Genomic DNA, 13186 nt, shown 5'->3' with positions numbered 1-13186 from the left:
TCGTGGTGATGCGGATGTGACAGTAAATTAATTTCCACTACACATGGTCTAATAGTGTAAAAGATCCCCTTGACTTACACAATGAATTATAGTTGCAAGAAACACAAATAATTCAAATGGCAAATTCTATAAAAACAAGTTATAAAAGTTAAATAATTATACAACTGTTCAAATAATCACACACATTATAAAACTACTCGTTACCTTTCTCGAACTTATCAACACACTTAATGACATAACAGAATCAGGGGGTAAAGTGAAACTATACACCGAACCTCAGGGGGCAAACTGAAACTCTACAGTTTTCCCACCTCTCGTTAAATAGGCGGTTACATTTTATAACAGAATCAGTTAGAAACAGTTATCAGTTCACCTGCTTGCATTTTGCTTCAATGGCGCCCAAAATTGAATCTTCAGCTTCAGCTTCAGCACCGGAAACCACCAGCTACGACGCACCGTTACTCTCCAATCCGGCTATCGTTCCCGCCGGACTAAACATAATCATGATACTTCGAGCTCTTCTCGCCGGCCGCCATGACGTGTCGCTGATAGTGCACGAGAACACTGCGTTGAAGATGAAGGACTACAGAAAGACTTACGGCTATTTGCTTCCGGCTGTTGTTGTTGAGACGCTGTGGAATATTCTGCTTGTGGTGCATTCTGTTGTTGCGTTGCTTTGGATTACGCGGGAAGAGAGTAATGTGATGCTTAGGGTTTGGATCTGTGGTTACTCGGTGCACTGTGTGGTTAATGTGGTGCTTTTGGTGATGGAGTATGTGAAGAGGAATGATATGAGTGTGAGGAGAGTGCCATCGGATCCGAATGCATCGGTTCCTGGTATGAGTAGCGGTTATTCGACGAACAGTGACGGAGGAGATCAACCTGCAGTTCCTCCGACTAGGTTAACTTAATTCCGTTTAATTTAAGTATAATTAGTTTATGCTGCTTTAAATTTCATATCTAGCGTTATTAATTAAATTGAAATTGCTTTTTGCATATGTATGTGCCTGCTGTAGTTAAGTGTACTCTGTTCCTGTTTATTGGCGAAATTAGAAGTATGACATGCTGATTAACTGAATAGAATCACAAATTTACAATCATATTATATATAATTGTATTTAATATATATATATGTGTGTGTGTGTATCTCAGAAGTTATGTTCTAGGAATAGTTTGAGATATTATCTCTTGTAATTGTGCAATAATATGATTGTGATTGTTAGGTTTATTACTAATTGTTAAGCTAATAATTAACGCTTAGTTAGAGACGATCATATTAGAAGCTTGAACCAGTATTGGATCAAACAACATCTATGCTGATTGAAATCCTGAGAATGAATAATTGCCTAGTGTAGCCAGGGGAGAAAAGCTGGTCTTAACTGTTTCAGAATAAGTAACAAATTGGTCAACTGTGTATACTACTAATGTGATTAGTTCTTCATAAATCTGAATTTTATTTTATAAGTTAATTAAACTGTTATCAACTCGTTAGAAATAGTTAATGACATTATTATATAACCAAGTGGGAGATAATTAAGTAGAAGCTTGTGGACTCCTGAGTCCTGACTACATCGCCAAGTATCTTCTAAGTTAACTGGTTGGTTAATTAAGTTCAACATGAGTATTGAGTAAGCTAATTGTTAATTGCAGTTTATGGAATTTTTCAGAAGGTACATTATGTTTTTAATATGATACATGGATAATGGATAACCGCTTAAGATTTTACATGCTTCATAAAGCTAAAAAACTAATTTAAGTGGTGTGTTTGGGGTAAGAGCAACACTTTAAGCTGCTAAGCTGTTACATATGTGATTATGTGATGCTTCAGGCATGTCCTAGAAATGTAATATATTTGCTTCCCAATCCATCTGTTTGCTTTATCAAGTCCTACTAAGAATGCTGAGTTTAAGCAATTTAAAATGGGATCTCAAGCATGAGTTTTCAAGTGTCATATAGTGAATCAGATGGGAGGAATTTTATATAGAAAACACAATTATCTGAGTACGATTAAGGGAACAGATGCATATCTTAAGTTTTTCTCTTCACAGTCTAGCTATTTGTGTCTTAGACTAGCCTTTTGAAGCAAGCTAAATGTTTATGCAAGGCCATTAATCTGATTTTTGAATTAACTGTCATCCTTGATGTTTTTGCAACAATAGATAATCCATTTTCCCACAGAAATCACAACATTATTTGACACTATACAAAAGTTTATGGAATTAAAGCAGTTGATTATTATGATTGAAATGCCTAAAGCCTAATGACGTTTTATATTTTCAGATGGGATTTGCTTAATACAGGGGTCTCTTGTTTGTGGTGGGTGCTTGGATTCATTTTGATGGTGCGTTACAATAGTAGTGCCACTCCATGTCTATTCTGGTATGTCTTGAACCAATATTATAGCTTTGTGTTCTTTCATAAACAGCCTAAAGAAAGGTTTATAATGATGCATGCTTTAAGCTATTCCAGCCTTAGTTTCTCAAGACTTATCATAAACCCTTCTACTTGATTTAAGAAGCTTTATATAATAAATAAAAAATAGTCGTTGAGGATTTCATAAAATTATTAGGACTCCGTTACTAGAAATGAATGATCCGAGCTTCAGCTCGACCCAATAGGGGTTGTATACTAATATTATGAAAATAGTAGGATCAGTCATGTATGTGTTGGTTCTTGCCTCTTGGGAAATCTAATGAAATTTGTTTTTCTTTTAAAGAGTGAGAGGATATATCAGTCCAAAAACCTTTGGGTGTTGTTTAAATTTCTTCTTTTTTTTTTCTAACTTTGTTTTCAAATGATGGCAGGTTGACTGTGGCATATTTGGCTATGGATTTGTTCTTTCTTGTCCTTGCAACTGTTGTCTTTTGTTCAATAGAGTGAAATGGCTAAGGTTGACGCCTGGTATGCAAATCACTTGTAGCTTCAAATGAACAGGGTTAAAGAGTACAGGTAAAATCCTAATGGGAAACATAATCTTCAACAAAAACTACAATAAATGACAGCATCTTATAAATGAACTATTGTTACGTACTATTACTACTGTTAGTTTCCTGAATCATGGTTACATAATGGCTGAGTATGTGCATGATTACCTTCTTTTTTACTATATTGATTGGTTAAAAATTAAGAGAGGCCATATGAATTAACCAAAAAAGCTTCACTTTATTATAAAGTCGCTGCCTAGAGTTCTTAAGCAACAAATAAGTTAGTAATTTGTGGCATGAAGGGCATGGTTATGAGTTACCGCTCCATACATTGTAGGTTTGCGGGGTCAAACGCCACACGTACGCAAATTTCATGCCAAACACATGAGCCAAAGCACCATAGGTGTATTTGTGGTTGACGCAAACTTAACACGTTTAACCCAAAAATAAGTTCATTAATATAATTTTGTTTTTGCGTCTTAATAATTTAAAAATACAAATGTACATATTTACTTGTTTTTTTGAGCAATTATGTATAAACGATGCCGATTTTAAAAAATAATAAAATTTTGACATAAGAGATGCCCTTACATAGTTACATAAAACGTGTTATACCGATCCCAAACCACACATGTCGTGTCACAAATTATACCCTTAAATTTGATAATGCTACTTTTGCCCACCTTAAGGGATAAAGACATGGAAAATTATTAATGTAGAGCCATACGGAAGTTAAAACTCTTCTTTTATGAATTGAGATGATTGAGGGTAAAAGTCTATCGAGTCCAACCATAAAATAAAAAAAACTAGCAAAAACGTTCAACCGTAAATGTCTTCCAAAGTGTGCTTTGGTAGAGATGTTCAAAACGGTTTGGGACTAGGAACCGGAACCGGTTCCTAACCGGTTCCTATATTCAAAACCCCCTTTTAAACCGGTTCCAGGCTCGAACCGGTTAGGGAACCGAACCGGTTCTCCCACCCTCGGACCCCTAACCTATCTAACCGGTTCTTACCGGTTCCTAACCCGGTTCCTGTACCGTAACCGGTCAAAAAACGGCTATTTTTGACCCCAACGGTCAAAAAACGGCCAAAAAACGGTTAGGAACCGGTTCCGGATGGTTCGGTTCCAGAACCGGTTCCGGTTCGGTTCCGGTTCCTACCCGCCCCCACTCAGAAATGCAAGAACCGGTCACGAATCATCGGGTTGAATCAGATAGGGTCCTGTTCCTACAAAAAACGAGTAGGAACCGGTTCGGGTCCGGTTCGGGTCCACCGGTTCGGTTCCAGGAACTGGTTTCGTTGAACATCTCTATGCTTTGGTAGCATACAACCTCCTAAATTGCCTGGTCATCACCACCATCACTGTGACTGCTTGACTGCCGCCGCTACACGCTTGAGCACCACCACCATTTAACCATCGCCGCCGCCACAATACCGCTTGACCACCACCATCGTCGCCACTGTCACCACCGTCGCCATTGCCATTTTTTTTTATTTCGGTAAGATTATTTTTTTTTTAATATTTTGAGGTAGGAGCTTTTTTTTTTGTTATTTGTAGTTTATTTCTTTTCGGGCCCTGAACTTATTTTTTTAAGTTGTAAGGGACGAGTGGTTAGATTTGTTGTCTAAGGTTTGTTTGTGAAAACGTGCCAACACAACCCTACCACGGATGGATACATACTCATTTTGGGCTCCAATCAAAATTAGGTATCATCAGTGGCGGACGCAGGATTTTTTGTCAACGGGGTCCCAATTTTTCCGGTTTACAAAACTTTTGGGTCGGTCGTTATTCGGGTCGGGTCGAGAGGAGGAACATAATAAAACACGAAAATATGGTGTTATCGGAAACGAGTAAGTAGAAAGAATATAGATTAGAAACTAGATAGAACATACACTTTTAATTCATTTTTATTCATACCCGAAAAACATAAGCGTAAGCTATATATATATGGTCTTACATGAATAACCAAGACATGAAAAACTAACTCTTACACAAATAAATGATTAATTATAATATACATACACAAGATAAATAATTTAAGTATATGTAAAACTCATGTTGTCATTATATATGTTGCATGGTGATAATGGTTATATGGGATAAACTAAAGAAAAAACACAAATATCCTAACTAAATAACTAATATTGACTAGAATATTATAAAAGCAACAAAAACTGGGTATGGTGAGCTTGAACCTGCAACCTCTCAAAGAAAAAACAAGGGACTTTCCACTAGACTAGTTCAGCCTTAATAATATGGGTTCCAAGTATTAATTTTTATGAGGTCCTTACAAAATTTAATATATCGTCTCTTAGTAATTTTTAAAAAACATTGGTGTCCCGGGACCTCGATGGGAACTATGTGGGTCCGCCCCTGGGTATCATCTCATCTCATATAACTTGTGTTGGATTCGTAGTTGTAACATTATTTATTTATAGTAATATATTATATGGAGATCGTGCCATGGCCTCCCTGGATTCCGTTATTAATTGTCAATGCCAGAGTTTTGCACGAGGGCGGTCATCCATCCCAAATGCCTCATACCAGAATACGCGGTTTCAATGGTTGGTGTCTTTTTTAATATATAATGTTCTAGAAAATCTTTGCTATATTTTCAATCTATCCATTAATGAATGTATTTTATTCATACTTTTTCCCCAAAACAATATGTCTGGTACTTAATTTCCTTTAATAACCACAACTAAATACATAAAACCAAGACTTACTTACATGAATATTGTAATTATCCAAATATAGACAAGTGCTTCAAAGTTCTTAGTTACAAGATTTTAATAAAGAATCAATGTTTCTGGACAAACTAATAATTAACTGTCAAGGGTGCCCTTTTGACACTTTAACCTTGTCAACGTGCCCAATAATCCTGTTTAAAAGGCCATGCTAGCTGTAACTAAACATTCTAATCATTGTTTTATATAATATCTGATACTAATCTATTTTATTATACACATCATCAAGTCAACAGTACAAGACAAAACCAATCAACTGCCACATTCTCGTTGCATATATACATATCTCTGTGCCGGTTTTAGCAATCTACAGTTCTTCAAACATAGCTTCTTCTTTTGACACATCAACACCAATAATTCTTTTCACTTTCCATATTTTTTTGCAAGAAAAGAAATGGAATTCTTTAGTGGAACATACTCTAGTGAAGAAGCTGATTTTATGTCACATTTATTTTCTACCTTTTCAACTAAATTACCACCCAATGTTTCTACTTCTCAAGATTCTTCAGCATTTTGGCCACACCATGATGAACCTTCATTGTCCATTTCGGATGGCGGTAATGTAATGCTTCCCACTTCAAGTGGCGAAAGCTATCTCTCCCTTTCCTCTCTAAGTGCAAGCCAAAAGGGTGCTTCTGTAATTCCATTCATCCCAGCAGCCGAACCGTCTGCAGAATATAACAGTTTGTCGCCGAATACAAGAAAACACTCTTGTAATGATGTGGATGTATGTTCACATGAGTTAACTTTGTTTTCATAACTATTATTAATATTAATGTGATCATTCTGTAACAAGTTCTGATAAATGTCGTATAATGTAGGTCCACACGAGTTGGAAAAAACCAAGGTTAAGTAAGAATTCGAAAGTCAATATAGCTGGAGTTGATCATGATGTTACAAAGCTGAACACGAATGGCAAGAAACGAGCATGTAACGGGTCAGCAAATGATAGTCAAAGCGTGTATGCCAAGGTAATTAATTAACTAATTTTGATATGAATAAATCTCTAATTCTTAAACTAATCTAACATTCAATTTATATTTTGCAGAAAAGAAGAGAGAGAATTAATGAAAGGTTAAGAATTTTACAGAACCTTGTTCCTAATGGTACAAAGGTAAGCAGCTATTTGAGATATATATACATTTCTGTAAATAATTTTTTAAAATTAATATGTTTTAATAGTTTTTTTGGTTATGAAGGTTGATATTAGCACTATGCTTGAAGAAGCTGTTGAGTATGTGAAATTCTTGCAGCTCCAAATCAAGGTGAGTAAACAATATTGAAATATGAGTTTAAATAAGTTACACTGCAAACAGCTTGCTAAATAAATGTTTTTGATATTTGCAGCTTTTGAGCTCTGATGATCTATGGATGTATGCTCCTATCGCATATAACGGGCTGAACCTCGGGCTCGATGTGAAGCTACCTTCACCAAGATGATGCACACCTCTTGACTCAATATTGATATTTTTATGTTTAAAGTTGTCTTTTTTTTGGAGTGTTTTTGGTTGACATATAGTGTCAAAAATTCATCTTTCTTAATTAGCAAATGGTAGCCTGTTTATGGGCATGGATGGACCCACTATGTAGGTTGCGGAGTCAACCAGCCCGGCATATTCTTTATTTTTATATGTAACATATATTACGGTTTTTCACGACTCTGAGTTTATTTTAAACTTACTTGGAAAAGATCAATCTGTATACGTTGCATTTGAAATACAAAATGAAAAAAAGAGTTTCAATTTGATTTATTACTTATCTAAATGATTGTTGAAAAAAAAACAATTGATTCTCATTAATACATGACTTAACCAAGGATTTGAAGATGAACAATGTTGTCCGGTACACTTTGTCTACCTTAAAAGTGACACTGTTAGAAACATTTGTAACGGGTTCTACCGCGGTAACTTCATACTGACCGTTAAACACCGAAACTTGAGACATCCCGTTACTATCTGATTCAACTTCAATGTTCCCGGTTTTCCATTCTTCCATTAACCGATCGATCAAATCCCCAACCGGTGTGTTATCTAGTTTCTCATTGGTCATACACATGACATCACACCCGTCAATCGATGCACCCGTCCATATTATTATCGCCTTTATTGACGCGTGACAAAACGACTCCCTAAGTATTTCCTCTAAATAAATAACCTGAAGTTCACTTCTCGTTTTATTATCGAGGCCCGGGTCCATTTTAACATCCAACTCGGTTAGCCATATAGGTAAACCGGTTTGACTTAACAAAGTCAACGCGTTTCTAACGTAATGAAGATTGATCGGCTCGGCACCATAATGGCATTCTAACCCAATTCCCATTTTAATGTCACTGTTTCCTGGGTAAGCCCGGATCTTGTAAGCCTTCTTAAATACTTCTCGGGCCGGGCCCACTTATCGTTCACGTTTTCTGTCGTGTTAAACTCGTTCATGTACAAAGTCGTGTCGGGGTCAATATTATGAACCCGGTTATAAAACATAGCCGATGCATTTTTCCCGAGTCTCTTTTCAAAGAAGTTGTGGTGTAAATTTTCGTTCATAACGTCCCAACCGACTAAACGCCCTTTGTAACGCTTAACTACCGAGTCGACTCGTTTGTTTGCTGCTTGTAACAACTTTTCGGGTGGAAGTTTTCTCACCCATTTTTGTTGGTATTTAACATCATCCCATAAAACCGTGTGGCCTCTAACGATGATCCAGTGTTCATCAGCAAACTTTAACATGGCGTCCGGGTCAGTATAATTTTCTTGACCCGGTTTTGGTTCGGTGTAGTACCATTTTAACTCATTGTGGAAATCAGCAGCTGTGAATTTGGAAGCAAACCATTTTTTGTAGGCTGTGTTATTGAGGATTCTATGAGTCATACCACAACCCCAGTGGAAATCTGAAGTTAGTTGCTTTATGTAAAGTTTAGCACCTTTAACCGCGGTTTTGTTCGGGTAAGTTATGATGAAGTTTAACTGTGTTTTACGCCCCTAATAAATGGAATGTAACATTAACATAAGTTGTAATAACATGTGGTATAAGTTTAGCACTTTTCATTCCCGGCTCGGGGGGGGGGGGGGGGGTCAAACATACAATATGATCAAACCACATGAGCTATTTGGGCAATTAAGTCTAAACTAATGCTAGGATTAGAATGATTGAAACTTGATGTATATTACCTCATTTATCTTCTTTTGTTGGTAAGATCTCCATTCTTGTTTGGTGTATGGACTAAATAACGTGTTTTCATCGAACTCTTTAACCGTGTTTTCTTCCTGCATTGGTGAAATACATGAAAAATTAGATTCTTGAAGTAGCTATACAATAATAAAACATCCCATATAACCATGATATATAACTATTAAAAAACATATTCAAACCATATCTTGTAAGTGATATAGAAAATTTGAACTTGCCTTTGTTGTTGCATAGCGATCCTCATTGATCTGGGCTCGAGTTATATCACCTGGATTAAAAATGTGAATAATTACAATAACAATATATGAATGATAAAACAAGAAGCAAGTGCATACACATAAACATACAGTAACGACCTGATATCAGCAAAAAGCATATAAGAAGAAAGAAATTGATGAGTGTTTTCATTAGTTAAGTGTGATCCAAAAACAATGGGGTAGCTCAATATCTTATCTCTATGAAGAATCTTTTACTTGAATTATTTTAGCTAGCTTCTTTGTCCTCTTCTCAATTTTTTCTTATTATTTGGACCCCAGATCAAGGCAGCATGTGAACTATGAAAACCTTTTAAAAAACAATTAAGGACATGCACATTTATTAAGTTTGAACAATAAATATATATTATTATGATTCATAAAAACATGTGACCGAATGGGAAGTATAGATATACTGTGACCTTTTTTTTTAATTTTGTCTTAAGAAGGCATCAATTGGAATATGCCACGGTTAAAAGATATATCAGAGATAATATATTAATTAGAATTTTCAACATACCATAGGAAGTCTAGAGATTATAAATTCACATATTGAAAATTATAGGTATGAACTCAATAAAAACAAAGTTACTTTCTATATGATTTCGTTGTGTAAATATCTTATGCATACATTGTCTACATTCAGGATGCCGTGCCGTGATTTTGCTTAAATTCAAGAGGGGGGGGGGGGGGGGGGGGTTATAGTGGCTTAGCAATGACCAGTGTAAATGAAATATGGTTATTGAATTCTGTACAAATAGAATGTAATTTACGTAGGGGTACAACATATTAACATTTCAGAAAGTCCATGGGCACTTGAATAAATGAAATTAAATTTATTGAATTGGGTGCATATTTCATCTGTTTGTGGGCGCAGAGAGTAAAATGAAACAATAAATGCATATAGAATTTATTACAGTAGCGTTAGTATAAACAATGCAATTAATAACTTAAATGAATGTTTGATCATTTAGTAAGCAAGTCAACAAAAAAAATATAGTCAAAGTATCCAAAAAATATAATAATGGGGCATTCCGAGAATTGAACTCGGGACCTCTCGCACCCTAAGCGAGAATCATACCACTAGAACAAATGCCCATTTATATTGAGTGCTCATATATATTTGTTTATCAATAATGTTCACGAAAATAAAAGACCAAAAATTGGGGCCTTCCGAGAATCGAACTCGGGACCTCTCGCACCCAAAGCAAGAATTATACCACTAGAACAAATACCCATCTGTAATTTAGTGTAACAAAATGCTTCTATTTATTATGGTAGTTCAAACTATGAAGTTTTTTATCTACTTTGTTTTTTGTTTTACACGCATGACAAAGGCCAAAGAGTATCCTAAATGGCTAAATTACCTACAAAGTAGCTTTTATGGATGTTTAAAACTTAAAAGGCTCATCTGTAAAAGAGCTGAGATGAGGGTCAAGTTAAGATCGATCGTTTAAATTGAGTATATATATTTTTATTGTTTATAAAGTTATAACCAAGTAGACTTCCAATGTTAATCTAAGGCTAAGTTTTACATTAATGTATACTTGTTAGCACATTGGTTTGGCTCAGATTTTAGTATTAAATTTGTTTATAAAATTTTCATATATGTTGAAAATAGTTTTTTTTTTATTAATTTTAAAAAAGTAAATGAGTAGCTTAAGCTGAAATATAGACTTGAGACAAGCCAAGCTAACTCGTTTTTCGAGCCTGATCCAAAGTTTGCAAGGCTCGGTTCACTTTCTAAAAGGTCCTATTAACAATACCAGACAAAACATGCAAATTAGGTTGGTATGGAGTCATATCAGGTTCGATTTTGAATGACCTTAATCAAAATGGATATGAGTAAAAACAAAGTTTTTTCCAAAAAAAATAAATAATAAAAAAATAAAAATAGACAAACAAACAAATACACTATTTTGAGCTAAGGAGCAACAACTTTGTGAACCCATTTAACCAACCAATAACATTTCTTATGCATGTAAAATTCATATCATAATTCTCATTTTAGTGTAAATGTGATTACAAAGCAAGTATTTATAAACAAAACATATACGCTAACTAACCATATATATACAGCTAACTATACTAACTAGCGTATGTGTAAATATACGCTATTAATATATATGCGTCGTTATCAACATATACGGCGGTATTCAACAATGCATCACATATAAAATTTGCTAAAAGTTAGTTATAATATCCTTATGAGTTCACCATTACAAGTGGTATCCTGAGCATATTTAGTAGTCTCATTTTTACCATATACGGATGCTCTTGCATTCGGCATTTCTCACTGAGACATGTATATTGTTGAACCTTGTTTTGCTAGATAAATTTCAAAACTAATTGAAAAAAAGAAATTTGATAAAAGTTTAAATTGTTGCAAAATTCTTGTCTTCATCGAATAACTCAAAATCGTAAAATTATATCTCAAATGAAGCTTCAACCCTGTCAACATTTACAGTTTAGTTCAATGTGGTGGCACAATCAATAAAGGGAACTGTTTTCCTCAAAATATTTTTTAATTTTGCTTTCATTAGTTTTTTTTTTCAAATGGCGCAAACCGGTTCCAAAAGTAAAAGTTCCAAACTAGCTCTAATTCGGTGAATTAGGTCAGTTTCAAGCTGGTTCCACCCAAACCGGTTTCATTAGAGGTTTTGACTCAATTTTGAATTTAAACCGGTTCCGAAGTACACCTATGCTCCATCCACTAGAAAACCACGGAAGTTGTTAACTATTTATGGCCCAATGTTGCCCAACTTGTCATTGTAAAATGCCATATTTATTTACTCAAAATTAGATTGTTTTTAATTTTGCCGTCTGCTTGTAAGTAGATAAATTAATTATACTTATCTTTGCACACATTTAACTAGTAGTTTGCCCGTCCGGTGGACGGGAACATCAACTCAGGAATGTGACCTACATGATGCAGTGTCACGAGCCAAACATCTTAAATCCTTATAATCCTTAAAAATTTCACACCAGATCCATGCAATTGTTGTAAGGTTGTCGTTAATATTCTTTTTTTTCTTGCTATTTATTCCGTATTTCAAAGCATAAAAATGGGATTCCTACTTTTTTCCCATTTTCCTACATGTTCAATAACATATATTCAACAATCATATATGATACATCAAAAATTTAAAAATATACTAAAAGCAAAATAGAATGACAAAACGCGTTGACATGGGATGAGAGGAGTAAATCAGTCTCTAATAGATGCATACCAAATAAAAATGTATCTAGGCTTCTGTTGGCCATGTATTTGTGAAGTAATATGATTTCTTGTTTTTGAGCCAAAAATCTTGATAGAAGTTTTAGATGACCGCTTCACTGCTAAGTTATTTCTCACTCATCTTCCATTACGCCCTAAAAATTTGACTAACATGCCCCTGTTGCAAAATGATCCTTTTGCAGCCTATAGACCCGTTAGCTGTTGTCTTTAAAACTTGTTATTTCCTCCTTTCAAGTTTTATACTTATAGATTAACGGTTGAAACATCAACACCCCATGCCATCATTCATGCCATCAAAACTGTAATATTTAACTTGCTTTGGTAGGAGTAAATGTTCACAAACACAAGTACACAACATTAAATGAAAAATAACTACTAAACTACCTGTTAACAACAACAATACCTTTTGGGAATATCACCTGCTTATTGCACCAAAGCTTTCCAAAAGCTACAAATCCAAGTTAATTGGATAAGTTTGTGATGTAAGATTAGTTAAATAATATACTTTGTGGATGCAAAAAGCTCCTCTAATGCAGGCTTGTTCCGGTTATCCATCTGCAGTGAAGTTAAAATATAAACAATTTCAGTTAATACTCATCCAACATGGCAATATTATCAATATTCTGCTCATTTTCTTTAAATTAAACAAAGCCTATAATATGGTTATTTAAAATAGTAATTAAAAATCTATCGTTCAAAAAGTTTGATATGTATTCTCCCATAATAAGATTCAATTCAATGGAAGTTTATATTTGTCATAATGTAATTTAATTTAATTTAGCATTCTATTATATAAAAATGGGAGGTTTGTTTTATCACAATGGGATATACTACAACGTTTG

The 13186-nt window shown here is 34.7% G+C and overlaps 2 protein-coding genes, 1 non-coding gene and 1 pseudogene across 4 annotated transcripts; 2 read left to right on the top strand and 2 right to left on the bottom strand.

Annotated features, from left to right (window-relative positions):
- Positions 1-392: 392 nt before the first annotated feature.
- On the top strand, positions 393-911 carry LOC143603522 (E3 ubiquitin protein ligase RIE1-like). Its single transcript, XM_077080303.1, has one exon. The coding sequence runs from the start codon at positions 393-395 to the stop codon at positions 909-911; it is 519 nt and encodes a 172-aa protein (XP_076936418.1).
- A 5155-nt stretch (positions 912-6066) lies between these two features.
- LOC143603526 (transcription factor RSL3-like) lies at positions 6067-7112 on the top strand. Its single transcript, XM_077080307.1, has 5 exons — positions 6067-6399; positions 6494-6643; positions 6721-6786; positions 6872-6937; positions 7020-7112. Exons 1-5 carry the CDS (start codon positions 6067-6069, stop codon positions 7110-7112), a joined length of 708 nt encoding a protein of 235 aa, XP_076936422.1.
- A 367-nt stretch (positions 7113-7479) lies between these two features.
- LOC143603523 (endo-1,4-beta-xylanase 5-like) lies at positions 7480-9665 on the bottom strand (annotated as a pseudogene). The gene is made up of 4 exons (XR_013148074.1): positions 9209-9665; positions 9067-9120; positions 8834-8925; positions 7480-8644 (listed from the first exon to the last, which is right to left on the bottom strand). The product of XR_013148074.1 is annotated as an endo-1,4-beta-xylanase 5-like (transcript).
- Positions 9666-10132: 467 nt separating this feature from the next.
- On the bottom strand, positions 10133-10204 carry TRNAP-AGG (transfer RNA proline (anticodon AGG)). The gene has a single exon. It is a non-coding gene; the product is annotated as a tRNA-Pro (tRNA).
- Between the last annotated feature and the right edge of the window lie 2982 nt (positions 10205-13186).

Source organism: Bidens hawaiensis, unplaced genomic scaffold (assembly GCF_021521415.1).
Source record: "Bidens hawaiensis isolate Kalapana, Puna unplaced genomic scaffold, B.hawaiensis_p1.1 tig00062079_1, whole genome shotgun sequence".
In the NCBI taxonomy this organism is placed as follows: domain Eukaryota; kingdom Viridiplantae; phylum Streptophyta; class Magnoliopsida; order Asterales; family Asteraceae; genus Bidens; species Bidens hawaiensis.
Note: the sequence above shows the minus strand (reverse complement) of the source record. Positions and strands in the feature narration are given on the sequence as shown.

Excerpts from the sequence above, each read along its gene's own strand:
- LOC143603526 (XM_077080307.1), top strand. The coding sequence starts at position 6,067 with ATGGAATTCTTTAGTGGAACATACTCTAGTGAAGAAGCTGATTTTATG. Across the intron at positions 6,644-6,720 it reads GTCAAAGCGTGTATGCCAAG|AAAAGAAGAGAGAGAATTAA; the intron begins GTAATTAATTAA and ends TATATTTTGCAG. Across the intron at positions 6,787-6,871 it reads TTGTTCCTAATGGTACAAAG|GTTGATATTAGCACTATGCT; the intron begins GTAAGCAGCTAT and ends TTGGTTATGAAG.
- LOC143603522 (XM_077080303.1), top strand. The coding sequence starts at position 393 with ATGGCGCCCAAAATTGAATCTTCAGCTTCAGCTTCAGCACCGGAAACC.